At 40.1% G+C, this 13789-nt stretch overlaps 1 protein-coding gene across 6 annotated transcripts in view; it reads right to left on the reverse strand.

Moving 5' to 3' along the window:
* The window catches only part of CRTC1 (CREB regulated transcription coactivator 1), a 52715-nt gene that overhangs the window by 17744 nt on the left and 21182 nt on the right, over positions 1-13789 (reverse strand). For 4 of the 6 annotated variants that reach the window (XR_012677572.1, XM_075175615.1, XM_075175614.1 and 1 more), the window contains exons 3-11: positions 13016-13063; positions 9951-10088; positions 9090-9151; positions 8093-8187; positions 6683-6768; positions 6242-6285; positions 5706-5926; positions 2780-2916; positions 1943-2194 (exon numbers count right to left, since the gene is read on the reverse strand). Coding sequence is in view for 5 of the 6 variants with exons in the window: in XM_075175615.1 (XP_075031716.1) it covers positions 1943-2194; positions 2780-2916; positions 5706-5926; positions 6242-6285; positions 6683-6768; positions 8093-8187; positions 9090-9151; positions 9951-10088; positions 13016-13063 (1083 nt within the window). In the remaining variant the exon portion in view is untranslated. The remainder of the gene's footprint in view (positions 1-1942; positions 2195-2779; positions 2917-5705; positions 5927-6241; positions 6286-6682; positions 6769-8092; positions 8188-9089; positions 9152-9950; positions 10089-13015; positions 13064-13789) is intronic. The other 2 variants (XM_075175613.1, XM_075175616.1) reach the window with 2 other exon arrangements.

Below are 13789 nucleotides of genomic sequence, written 5' to 3' on the forward strand. Positions count from 1 at the left end.
AAAAAAAAACAAAACCTGGCCAGCCAATGATTGAGGGAAAATAAGTATTGAAAGCTGGGAATAACTCAAAAATAATGTAATTTATTCTTCAATCCAACTGCCATACCCACACATTCTTAACTTGTGTTTACACTGCTCTGGAAATCCTTCTCGTGTTACTCTGCTACTCTTAAATAGCCTGGGTGCGTTATCAAGATTGAAGGGTATAACCATGCAGACCGGAATCCTTCTCAAAGCTGCATTTTACCCCAGGACATGGAGCAGACACTGTCTGAGAATCCACACTATGTTTCGCAGGTTTACATTAGTTACATTCACATTGTTCTCAGTCATCTTGAGAACACATTTTCAAAGATTTACCTTTTTTTAGTCATATAGAACCCTGGATTTGAACAAATTAATAATCTTAATGGCATTTAAATAGAATGTTGCACTAATTAACATAAATGGTAAGCACAGCTCTTTTCATTATACTTCGTTTAGAAATTAACAGATGATTGAGGAAAACCTGCAAGCCAGTAGTTCTAAGAAACGGAGTAATTTAATCACAGCTTTGCAGAATGGGAGAACGTTGTACTACCAATGCTTTCTGACAGCGAATTCTGTAAATCTCAAGAAAATATGTCTTAACCCTTTTTGCTATGCGTTGCTACTTATGCACTTGAAGCAGACATCCAGACTACAGCAAATTAATTTCAATATTGCTTTACAAAAACTGCATAAAAGTTGTCAGTGAGACTGTAACACAGCTCAAATGGCTTTCTGATAAACTAGCTTTAAATCTAAGTTTATGAATTATTTCAGTTGCTTTACAAGATAAGCACAGCACCCTAAAAGTTAAGGTCATAAAGAAGTTTAGGATGAGGAAAGCAACACAGAAAGCAAAGAATGAAAATCAGAATCATCTGTACTGGTAGCTACGTGAGTATTAGAATCAAAACATTCGGACACATTTGGAGTGGGTCGGTATCCTTTCCACTGCTGGATTTGTCCTTCCTCTTCCCCTTCCAATCCTGAAAGGGAAGCAGCTTCTTTCAAGAAGCACTTATCAGCACAAACTGTTAAAAATTTCATCCACAAATGACATCCACGATCACACGCTGGTTCAATAGACAATGATTTCTTCTCATTCTCAAACCAGTTACTGTCGCTACAACACTGCCAGAAGGACACAACAGGTCGGACAACCGCGATCCTGTACAGCAGGGCAGAGTGAGCAGAGAACTGTGACATTCTTCCCTAGCTAGCCTGTGACCCTGATCCTGCTCTGCATTTTGGATTTTCATACGCAGAGAGAGACACAACATTTCGTAACAGACCACGTTAAAACAAGCAGAAGAAGAAATCTGTCCGTAAACCATTGCTGTATGTATGCATACACTCCATTTCTTCTTGGCATCTGAAGGCAGCCACAAATCCAATTTTTGAAGATAATAATGTATACTCTAAAATTCCTTAAAATGAAAGGGTTCTAAATATAGAAAGCATAAGAAAATACCTGGTTCTCTCCAACTTTTGGAAAACACTTGTTAGCAGGTTCCTTTATCAAAGTTCTGTTAACTCCTCCAGTCTATAGCACACTGTATAACATACAATGCGTTGGGGGTGCATTACATTTAACGGCCTGAAAATGTATCAATGCAACGGCAGCAGCAAGGTATGAAATAAATGCTGATATATTTAAGCTGGTCTAATCAAACATGGAGTCATAAGGGACACCGTTTTATGAAACTACAGCCACCCTAAGCGTACATTAAACCCAAATTTTCCTCTATAAAACATTTAACTGTGGATTCAACCCAAACCATTCTAAGTCTACTTCAGACTCTGCCTAAAAGTATACTTATTACAGGGCTGTCCAGCTCGAACGCTGACACTACGCTGTGCGCTCCCAGGTTTTCCGAGTGAAAGCTCTATCACTTTCAGCTGTGCCCAAGCTTACCGAGTTGATGTCTATTCCCATGGATGGTTGGGTCTGGCTACCCGGAGGTGACTGTGGGATGGTAGAAGGTACCGTGACGGAGAGTGGGGGGAGTTGTGTTCCTCGCTGTAAACCAGAGGTCTGCATTAAAGGAGTATTCTGAGGCAGGGTACTTGCCACCTGGGTCTGCTGCTGTTGCTGGGAAGTTGTCTGGGTAAAAAATGGATATGGGGGAAGCTGCTGCTCCAGAGACAATGCATCCATAGCCACGGCCTTAAAAAGAAGAATCAAGATCGTCCACGCTGGCAGGTAATTCCCCTTCATTCTCAAGCACATCAAGTTTCACACCAAGTGAACTGTACTAAGCCAATCTCATCTTGCATTTAAAAAATGTTACCTCAAGGTTCAGAAACATGTTTCAAAAGTCAAGAACATGTTTCAAAAGACTTAATATCACCTCCAGCGCATAATAAACAAATACTCTAAAAGCCCAGTTGAATGTCCAGGTCAGAAATTGATAACCTAGTCAGTCGCAGAGTCACACTTACGAAATCAATTTCAAAAGCTCATTGAGCTTCTCTCATGAATTAGAGAAGTGTCTTTCAAATTTCACAACTAACTGGGGGACAATACCGTTACAGAAAAGTGTCCTAGTAGATGTTTTTTACCACGGTTTAGGAAAGTGAAAGTAAAATCTGTCCCCTCTACAAACCTCTCCCTTTTTAAGGCTCTGAATTAATGAACACATTTAAAGAAGAAAATTACAGAACAAGAGAGATGAAGTTACAGCCAGCTTCTCCCTAGGTAAAATAATTAATCTGTGATTGAAAAATTTTAATTCTCCAAGTAAGTTCCTACCTGAGTAATCGGTGACAAAGGGGAAAGCGTAGGAGACATCTGCTGTGACTGTGGTCGTCTTGAGTCTGCACTCAAGGAGAGAGGACTGACGGCTGGCTGACGGTGCTGCTGGGAAGGGGCTGGCGTCGTCGTCATTCCTGCCAGGAAGGAACAAACCAGCTTAAATGGGAACAGAGCAATGGTTTATTGATACTCGTACAGAGGTAATTACCTAAACGATGAAAAATGACTGGCGTAAGCAGACAACCACTTAATGCAAAGTGCTGAATGCGCCTTGGCCCATCAGGCTAAAACTTGTTAGCTAATTTCCAATTAATTTTGTCAGGCTGAAGAGCATCGGGATGAGAGGAAGATCCCTGTGGTTTATCCTGGACCAAAACCAGTCACAGTTGTTCAGGTTTGTCCTGACTTGAAATTGAAATAAGCAGAGCAGCTTCAGTTTTTACAGAAACCATAGGCATCGTTCTCGCATTGAACCCAGGAGAAGGACACTCTGCTCTACTTGCAAGGGCTCGAACTTCAGGAAGAAGATAACAGATCATATAACAAGACTAATCAGAGGGCACCTGCGATATTACAAAAGCAAACACCTATTTAATGGAAAATGCAGAAGAAAAACTGGTTACACAGGAAGTACTCCATTTTTAATGGCATACCAGTGCACAGGAAGGCAGGAAATATCCTTCACACTCTAAAGGGCCACGGCCTAGCAGGGGGTAGGGATAAACAATTCAAGTATTGTAATTTTGTTCAAATTCAAGACAAAAATCTGGAAGTTTTGAAACCTCCCCTATTTTCTGCCTCACCCTAGAGGAACCGTGACACCCTGGAAAGTGATTTCAGGACAATCTAGCTAGCGAACTGTTCTTCCAGAGCTGCCAGAAAGGAGGAATTCACAAGAGCCTGCAAGCTCCTAGGCACCTGGCAAACGTTCAAGGCTTCCAGGCAGGCTGCCAGGGAGCCAGGAAGTCCAGGCTGCCAGGGAGCCAGCAGGCAAACTGGCTCAAACCACGCAGATTCTGAAGACTGCCTGGCTTACCCTGCGATGTTTTCAAAATCAACACCGTCTCACGGAACGTGTCAGCGAACTAACAAACTGAAATGCACAAACGCGTAGTCTTAAATTGCTGTTCTTTGTAACCTGACAGGTGTTTGTCTCCCCACCTTTTCGCGGGGCTGCTGAGGGCATGCCTGCGCAATGCACAGAGCTCCTGCAAAAGGTTCAAAAGCATTTACATTTTCTGCTAAAGAGCTAGAAGATAGAGAGGCAAGGAGGGTTTGGAAAAAATCAGTTAAAAAAGCACCAAACACTGACTATGCCAATGATTAAACTATGGGATAGTCTCCAAAGAGAAGCCGGAAAATCATCAATGAGTGTATCTTCGATAGATCAGGAAATGTTTTCAAAGCAATTATATACTTACCGGTTTGGTTTTATACCGTTTACTTTGCTAATTATGAGTACGGCACAAAATTCAGCGACCCAGTCAGGCCTAATTCCATGCAAGTAGTTTGTTTCTTTTTATACACAAAATGGTGCTCTCAGCACAGACTCGCTAAGTTCTACTTGAGTGACAGCCCATCTCTGAAACTTTGTATAATCTCTTTTGAGACCAGAAAACTCGTTAAAGGATGCTGAAAGCTGCTGCCCTACTCTGTACTCAAACGGTTAAACAGTCGCCTTGCTTCATTCTTAAATGTAACTACTCAGTCATAACACTATACTAACCTGATTAGAATTATTTCCTTTTCCCAATATATGAGGATTTTTAAGTGGGTAAGGGAATCCTGCCTAACACAGGAAATATCCTTGTATTTTTGGATACAACGCCTCATTTCTATTCTAGGAATCAACTGACTGCAGCTGCGACTGACAATAAAAAAATGCAACCCTCTTTACAACTATTCGAGTATGACCCAGTGATATCATTTAAAAAATAACAATCACCAGTTTAGGCTATTTGCCTATAAAGTTAACAAGTCCTGAAATTATCATCAGTATATTATAAATTGCCAGCATGGCAAATAATGTTTGTTTGTGGGTTTTTTAAAAATAAAATTATCAGTATTGCCAAAGTCCAAAAACCCCAACAAACACAACTCAGACTCACCATGCTGAACAGCTCAAACAGCAACAGCACTCGAGAAGAACTTGCAACAAAAACTACACTGCTAGGAAGTGAACAATTTCAACACAAAAGCACCATAGTGAGAGCTGTGAGAAATTAAGGTGTGCACTTGGTATTATTTCCCAAAGCCCCGCTATATTATGTAGCCTGAATATTCAGGATATTTTCAAAACTTAAGCACTCAAGCTTACAAAAACTAGCGCACCTTGTAAAGGCTCCACATTATTCTTGATTGCTCAAAAGAGAAAATTTGCTTCAGATGAAGCATACCACCTCTCTCCAAAAGAAAAACCATTTCTCCCCAAAAGAAAAACCATCTCTCTCCAAAAGAAAAACCATCTCTCTCCAAAAGAAAAACCATCTCTCTCCAAAAGAATCCTCACACTGAAAAAAAAAAAACCATTCTGAAGGAATGAAAACAGAAGGCCTACTTAAGGAATTTCCATAACACAAGTGCTGTTGGGGTTAAGTACAATGAATTACAAGAGAGGCACGCTTTGGATGCTCGTCTTTCCTGTTGTCTTATACATAAACAAACAAAAAAAACCACAAAAAAGCAGATTTGGGCACCAAGAACATGAAAGACAATTTGTAAGTCATATAACTAAACACAGCTTTCTCACTTTTTCGTACAGAAATGGCTTGATAAAACTTGTTTACAAAGAAGTGTCAACCAACACTGAAGAGCAATTACCTCTCAGACAGAACAGTAATATTCAGCAATGCAACTTCCATAACTTAGGAGAAGTGACATATTATGGACAATCTGTAAAAACACCCCAGAGTTACGATCTTACCCTGATTGGCAGTGCTGATGCCCAAGTGAGTCAGATTGGCAGCAAGATTTCCGGTGCTGTTGGAGCTGCTCAGGGCTGGGAATGTGGATTCCTCAGGATCTAGCGGTGTTGGGAGAGGGGAAGGGAAATGGATGTTTGTCAGGTCTGGCAGGGAGCCACCTGTGTTATGCGTAGCAGGAATCAGTGTTGTAGTGTTTTCCTGGTCAGCTGATGGAAAGATGCTAAATAAGGGAGAGAGGGAAAAAAAAAGAAACAAAAGACATATCTCCATTTAAATTTCAGCCTGGACAGATCTTTATAAAATCTTTTTAAAAAAGGAAGGTGCCTTATACAGAATTATATATTATATTTCTGATAAACCAGAGATGTTATAGCCAATGGTTTACTCATAGCGGTTCTGGATTGTCTTGTATCTATTGCAGTGTTTTACTGTCTAAGGGCTTTTCAGAAAACTCAAAAGCAAGAGGACATTCAATATAAGACATTCATTCTTAAAGATCTCAATGCTCTTTAAAAAAAAATTGCTCAAAACTTACTTGATTCCTGGAACTTCACATGATTTAGGCCTTGATGACCCAGTCTAAAATAGAAGGAAGACATTTTTGAAGGCAAAGATACTGCTAGAGATTAATGCTTAGGATATATTTCAATTAGTAAGTTTTATTTAATTTAATACATTTCTACAGAAGAGCTATTCTTCTACACAAGAGCTCTGTGAAGCTCTTAGAAGATATTTGTCACCTTTTTTGCTTTATTGGCCCAGCAAGGCTCAAATTTGAAGAGTTTCTCCTGATAAAATCAAACATGTGCATGCACACAGACATGTAAAGTGCCTTTCTGATTTAATGTTTAGTGATTTGTTGCTAAATACAGCATTTAATCTCTAATCTCTGCAAGTAGTTTGTATTCAGAGCATTAATTTACCTAAATACGTGTAGAAAATAAAATCTCCGCACTTTGAAATGTGAGATTTCTACCTTTTTAGTGTCCCATCCTTGCTTAGAGAGGGTTTTGTCTGCCTCAGAGGTGGTTTCCTCCATTCCAGGGACAGTCAGTAATAAAACTAAAAAATGAGAACAAAAGGAATCATATCATCATATTAAGCTTCATAGTAAGAAATTTTCAGATTGGAAGTTTAACTATTTGAAAACTCTTAAGTAACCTATTATCAATGAATTGAAACAGGGGCACTCTACTGTTATGAGATCAAGATTAAAAAAAACGAACACCAGAAGAGACTAAAATTGTATTTAATTAGCAAGGAGACATTATCAGCCTCAAAAAAAAAACCCTAAATAATTCTTTAAAAAATTCTGACCTCCAATTTAGTCTGCTTAGATCTAAATGGAAGAGTGTATCTTGGGACCTAGTTTTTCCTATCTTTTGCATTTTGCACAAGTGATGTACACCTGGTACATCTAACGGGTGGCCAACAGGACAATTCCAGTGGGGAAAAATCCAGACCATCTCCCCTGGGACAGAGAAATGCTATAAAGCTGTTACTTCTCCATATTCCAAGCACATTTGTTTGTTCAAAGCTATCAACTGTTTCATCACGCTAATAGGAAGGTGACAAAAAAAGCCCAGTCAGAGAGATGTATAACAGAAGCCCTTTGCGCCGAGGACTATAAATGCATATTTATGTAATACTGTTCAAGATGATCATTATTTAATGTTTTGCAGCTCAAAAAGTATATGGAAGAGCTGCAGTACAGTGCATATGCATCCGAGTGTTGCGTGCTCACCTATCTCTGGGTGGTTGTTTAAGGATTAAATCTCTCTACACAGATTTAAGAGCTTTTAATGTATGTTTTGAACAGACAGCAGGAACAAGGGCCAGCAGAGGGCACCAGAATTGTTAGTGCCGGAGGGCTGTGCTGCTCCAGCTTGTAACTAGAAATATTATCCGAGAGTATTGCTTGTAAGCGTTGCCTCTGAGGGTATATTCACTAGTGATCACAATCCCACAAACAAAAACTAGATGAAGTCTTGCTACTTTACAATATTGTATCACTGACCATGAAATGCCCGTGATCTCTACACTTGTCTAGAAGTTACTACAAACTGCAAACCTCTAGTACCGCTGAGAGCAGCCTAACCAGCAGAGTACCACGAGCCCAGATTACTTCTCCCCATAGGGCAAAGTCTTAGAATAACAGAATACAGGGTTCAGGAAAATGTTCTATCAGCTTTGCATAATCTTTTCTGGATTTCAGTACCCAGAAGAATAAACATGGTCCTTTGTTCCAATTCCTGCGTAACTGAATCTAGAAAGTGTTATGCATATATGTATTTATAGAAATAGATGAACACCGATACATGTGCATATAATCTGAAGTACAATGCTTTGAATGTTACAAATATTTTTACTGTTTTTCCCTGTATACCTCTTTTCTGCTGCATGTCCTGTGACCCTCCTGAAAAGGATTCTTGTTGAGCTGGAGTCATAGTACTCTGGTGCAAGGCAGAATCGGAATTTGTCCTGAAAGGAAGGCAAAATCAACATTTTCATTGTCAGTTTCTCGAAATAAAAGAATGCTTGATCTCAGATAAATGTAACCAACTCAGTAAAATCTGAATACTCTGCATTAAAAAAACGAAATCCACGTATGGCATATACCAGGCACAATTTCTTCGTGAAACAATCAATTCGCAGAACAAATTAGTTCAAGTTTGAAGAGCAATTGTTTAAATAATGGGATTGAGAGGAATACAGGATAAATTGGCCTTTGGCGTTAGAAAATAATTTGATATGCTTTGTTAAGATTATGCATGATCAAATAATGCAATTTCTAAGTTGAAAGCTGCTTATACATACTTTGGCTATACTAGTCTTGGAAAAGAAAGCATCCCTGTCTCAAAGGGAGGGAAAATGACTAGTTCAGGATGCACGTATGTTGTGCAGCCGGGAACCTCCACAGCCAACACATCCCTCACAATGAACTGTTCTTCGCTTGGGAAGGTAGGCCACCACTTCGGCAACTCGGCACCTCCAACGTCAGGAGCAGGAGGGGTAGGAACAGGCAACTTGGTGCTCCTTTCCACTCGAACGCTTGCGAGGGCAGACTGGCCCAGCTTCCGCGCAGTGAGAAATATCCAAGTCTTTTACAACTCAACAATTTTGGGGTATGCCTTGGAACACCTGGCAAGATTTACCCTTAAAAAGATCACGTTAGCTGACACACCCTAAGTTTAAAAGCAGGTCATCTAAAAGAATAAGCATAATGGGAGAAAAACAATCAATTTCTAAATTCAGGAAGTCATGGCAATTCAAATAACCAACTGCTGCGGGGAACAATAAAGGCCTTTGTTGCACATGAAAGCGTTGTAGTATCAGAGAACGCAGTCCAAACACTAACACACACATACGATTGTGCTACGAACCTTCTCCAGCTTGTGTCTGATGGAGGTGACAGATACACAGTGCCATACGGACAGCTGTCCACGTGATTCCACCAGTTAAGGGGAAGAACACAACTTTCTCACTTAAGTAGGAGCCCTACTTGAAATCTTTTCCTACGGAATAATTCAAATCACCCTGTCAGAACCACTGAGCTCACTTGAGAAAGGCAAGCAGACTCCCTATGGGGAACATACTGACTTAAAAAGGACACTCAAAACAAACTATTATCTGGATTGCTGTAATGTTTGAGCAACAAGACAACCATCCTCCTTTTCCCCTTCTCAGCATCTAACTCTTCCCTGAGAAGCCGTCATCTCTCCACTCTCCCACTCGCACATCCCCTTTAGCCCCATCAAGCCAGCCTGATTGCGGCACATTTTAAGCCAGTCAGAAATAATAAGCTAATTCATTTTCACAAATGGCAAGAAGAAATAGCGCTTGGCAAATGCTAAACTGATGAATCAACTTGCAATAAAATGCACAATGAACTGCAAAGAATTATTCTGGTTTGGATTTACTCAGGTCTGAAGGCAAACTCACTTTCACCAAGACTGCCTTGCCTTTTCCATCAAAGGATCTCAATCCCTCTCAGCTTCATGTGTATCATTATCCCCACTTAGAGCTAAGGAAGCAGAGAAAGTTAAATGCTTACTTTATGGAATAGTAGGTATTTATAGACTAGATCACAGGTCAGAAAAAGCAGATGACATTAACTGCACAGAGATGGGAAGCAACTCCGCTGACAGGTAAGGAGGGGAGGAAGAAGGGAACTGTAAAAACTGAAAACTCTGATATTGTTGAAAAGGTAGGTGTTCACTGCCAGCTCAGGAGCCAAAGGATATTTGTCTTCCGTGTTTATCCACAGAGAGAGGGCGTCGATGCGGGGAGCCGAGACGGTTTCTGTCACGATACACTCTGTCCACCAGACCATGATGCCGAGTTGTTCTGCTTGTGTCCAATCCTGATGACTGAAAAGGAGTCTGAGAGAGACACATGAAGTTATAAGCAGAAAAATACAGGCACGAGCACCCAGAACCTATTCATATTGTATGCAAGGCTGTATTATTCTAAGGAATAAAACTCAAAAACGATATGGACAAGTGTAACCATGTAAATTTTTTCTCCAACATTTTCACTATAGCCATGGAAAGCAATTACCAAGGCTATCTCTTCCAGACAGAGATTAAAGACAAGCGGAGGCAGACCATGCTAGACCTGCCCTCTCATAAATCAGCACTGCTCTCCAACCTTTGCGTCTCTAAAATACCACAAATGAGTGTGGCAGGGAGCCTACTGACAACTGCTGTTTACATTCCCTTGGTGTAGCATGCAGCATGCATCCAGAAGGAACATGCTGACAACCAGAGCTTAAACTACGAGGGCAGGAGATGCAGGAAGAAGATGCACAGTGAGCCTTACATTCATCGGAACACATCACGTTCTCTCAAAACGTCCTTTCACCCCTCCTTTCAGCATAATTATTTTAAGGGGACACTAATAGAATTAAAAGAAAAAGAAAGCAGTTTCCTTCCTCCTCTGTCTAGAAAAAGCTACAGCATCCAATATCTTTTAAGTGATTTTCATTTCATTCAGGTTGCGCAATGAACCTAGGTGGGTTGATTCCACTTTGAATCTTATCGGTGCTGGTATCTTGAGAGCATTTACTTGTCAGCAACTGATTTCAGAGAACGAGGATAGCAGAGAAAAAACAGGGAAGATAAATTCCCAGGCTAAACTGGAAAACTTCTCCTACATTTTCAAAAGCCCTTCTCAGCGTATACCTGCGGGGGGGAGAAAAGGAAGTACCGAATGGTCAACCTCTGCTCATACTTCAACAGCAATATATGGGTCTCTAGGGAAAAAAGCTACACAGTCTTCCACTCCTTGCCAATGTGAACAGCTTTGCTGAGTCCCTCAACACCATCTGTTTGGAAATCCAAAATTTCCTCCTCCATTCAGGTGCTGAACGTGGCAAATGCACTGTCCTGTCTGCCAAGCCATGAAACCATCTGGCTTCCACATTAATCTTTTTTTTTTTTTTTTTTAAGTGTCCAGCTTTGGCTGTTTATGATTATTTCTAAAAAGTTTTACATTTATTTTTAAATGTTTTGTTTGTAATAACTTTTAAAAGAGTCTTTCTACTATTTTAAACTCTTTTCTATTTAGCAATTATTAGTCTCCCCTCCCTCTATGCACACACAACCCGTGTTAATATAAATGCATGCAAAGTGGCTGTGGTGTTTATTTTCTCGTTTCAGGGCCAACACTTTATATGCAGCAGAATATTGCTTAAGTCAGCATGGGACTAGCAACAGAGCACAGTGACTTTTTACTGTACTCTCAGCCATTACGATGTGTCTTGCTTCAGTTCCTTAGCAAGTATGACTTTCTTGTACGAAGACTTTGGAACCTCAAGTCATACCATCTCAATTTTAAGTAATTTAAATTAAAACATGTTGGTTTAATCTCTGCTGCAAACACTAAACAACAATCTAGTTCTACCTAACTGGCACCACACAGAACTGGGAATATTCATAATTCCAAAACAATAACAAAAGGTCTCAAACTCTTCCTTGTACTGTTGTTACATCAATTCTACCCCAAAAGGCAGCAAAATTTGCAAATACATGCGTGCTTGGAAGGTCAATAGGAAAAGCAATTTCCTATGCCAGTGGTCTCAACCACAATGTTACTAAAAAAGGAGAAGTCAGTCTGAAACACACAGAATGCAGACCTCACCTGGAATTTAAAGGGAAGCATATGAGAATACAGACAAAAAGTTGAACGCAAAAATAGTGATTTCTTACGTTTTCCCTTTTTTTGGCACACCTTCCATATAAAAATACCACAAAAATCTAATCTGAGTGCAACAGTGGCACAAGTAAACATGGACCATGCCCTGTCACAGGGCTACAATGCGAGGAACTACCATGTGAATTCCCTACTCCACCGAGTGAGGAATTTTGAGGCAATGGTGTTCTCTGGCTTTCCAGGAACAAAGATCCCACGTGAATCCGTAACTTGCTTAGGGAAATCAGAAAAGAAGACAAACACGTGAGAAAATGGGTATCACCTCCAACAGGTCTGGCTTCTTTCAGCAACCATCCCATGAAACTTACTCTGGACCAAACACCAGGCGACACACCTTCATTAAAATCCCCAGCCCTGCAGGGCATGTGATATTTAACTATAGTAAACAACGGTGATTAAAAAAAAAGAACAGATCTGAGCATCAATTTTATGTGGAAAATGAAGAACTAGAACTGTTTCGCTTCCCTGAAAAACATTCAAGGATTGGAGATCAGAACCAAAACTCCACAAAACATTAAAAATAAAAAGGCTAAATACTCACAGACAGGAAGGAAAAAGCTCAGTGCTCTAAAGCAACAGTGTCCCTTTAAGATTTATCAAGACATTGACATAAGAAATAAAAACGAGCAAGGTGGATGAGCGGGAAAGTGAGGAGTGGTACCTACTGACCCTTTACATTTCGGTGCCCCCTCGTGACAAGCAGCATTTGGGTAATCATTCTGCCTTTCCCGATGGAGTTTAACATGCAGGCTAAGTGCACATGCTCAGAGATTGCTTAAATCACAGGCCAAGACAGTGCCAAAGAAACCACCGTCTGCATCAAATTAATCCCCCATAAATCATAAGTGATCACACGACAGACCATAGCAAATCCAGGGAATCTGTACAGGAATCACTATGCATGTTCCAAACTGGGATGCATGGCAAAACCTGTATTTATGTGACAGACCATAACTCCTTCGGAGCTGGGACGGTTAATCAAATAAATACTGAGCATACCAGAAAAAGTGTAGCATGTGCTAAAATACGTATCTACCTGGGCAAACAGTACACCAGTCCTAAATACGTATTTGCACAAACCTAAATACTTGTTTACCAAAGAGACAGGAACTGCTCCAAAGGCTTCTGCCAGAGCTCCGTTGTGCTGTAAATGCAAAGAACCAAGATTCTCAGACACTAACGCTCTCACTAGAGACAACCAGACAGGCTTCACCTGATCAGCACATCGTACAAGTACCTTTTGGCAATTTCATCGTATTTTAGCTTAAAATTGAAAAACCTGGAAAGCATTCATCACTGATACAAATACATGATTTTATTTTGTTGCTTGCCACCATTTGTTACCTGTTAACAGTATCAACTTTGGATTTTTTTGTGAGTGTGTGAAAAAAATATATAAAAACCTGGAGTTTAAGGACAATTTGTTTCCGTATCCTCCTCTAGTCATTCATAAATGTTTGATTATTCACTTTCAAGTATTCTGTCAGTTTTAGGACTAAAGAGTCTGTGTAATAACCGTTAGTAACGGCCATCAAGCACAAAAATACTGAAATACTATTGCTTAAAAGGAACAGTAACTATGAACCTCCTTAACAAGAAACTAAAGACAAAAACTTGAAGAGATCAGACGCTTGTGGAGTAATACTAAGGGCTTCATAACATTACAAACCTCTGCACTGTATTCCCTAACGGCAACCAGATTAAAATAGACATTTGCTTCTCCTCTTGCACAAGATTCAAGCTTTTAACCTCCACAAATTCAGCTGTCTACATGTATTTAAAAAGGCATCGTTAGAGGACGTCATCAATAGTTTCTCCGTATTTATTAAGCCAGCCTTCATCAGAAAACCACAAACTGCAAAATTTTATT

The sequence above is a fragment of the Calonectris borealis genome, chromosome 28, assembly GCF_964195595.1.
Source record: "Calonectris borealis chromosome 28, bCalBor7.hap1.2, whole genome shotgun sequence".
Lineage (NCBI taxonomy): Eukaryota > Metazoa > Chordata > Aves > Procellariiformes > Procellariidae > Calonectris > Calonectris borealis.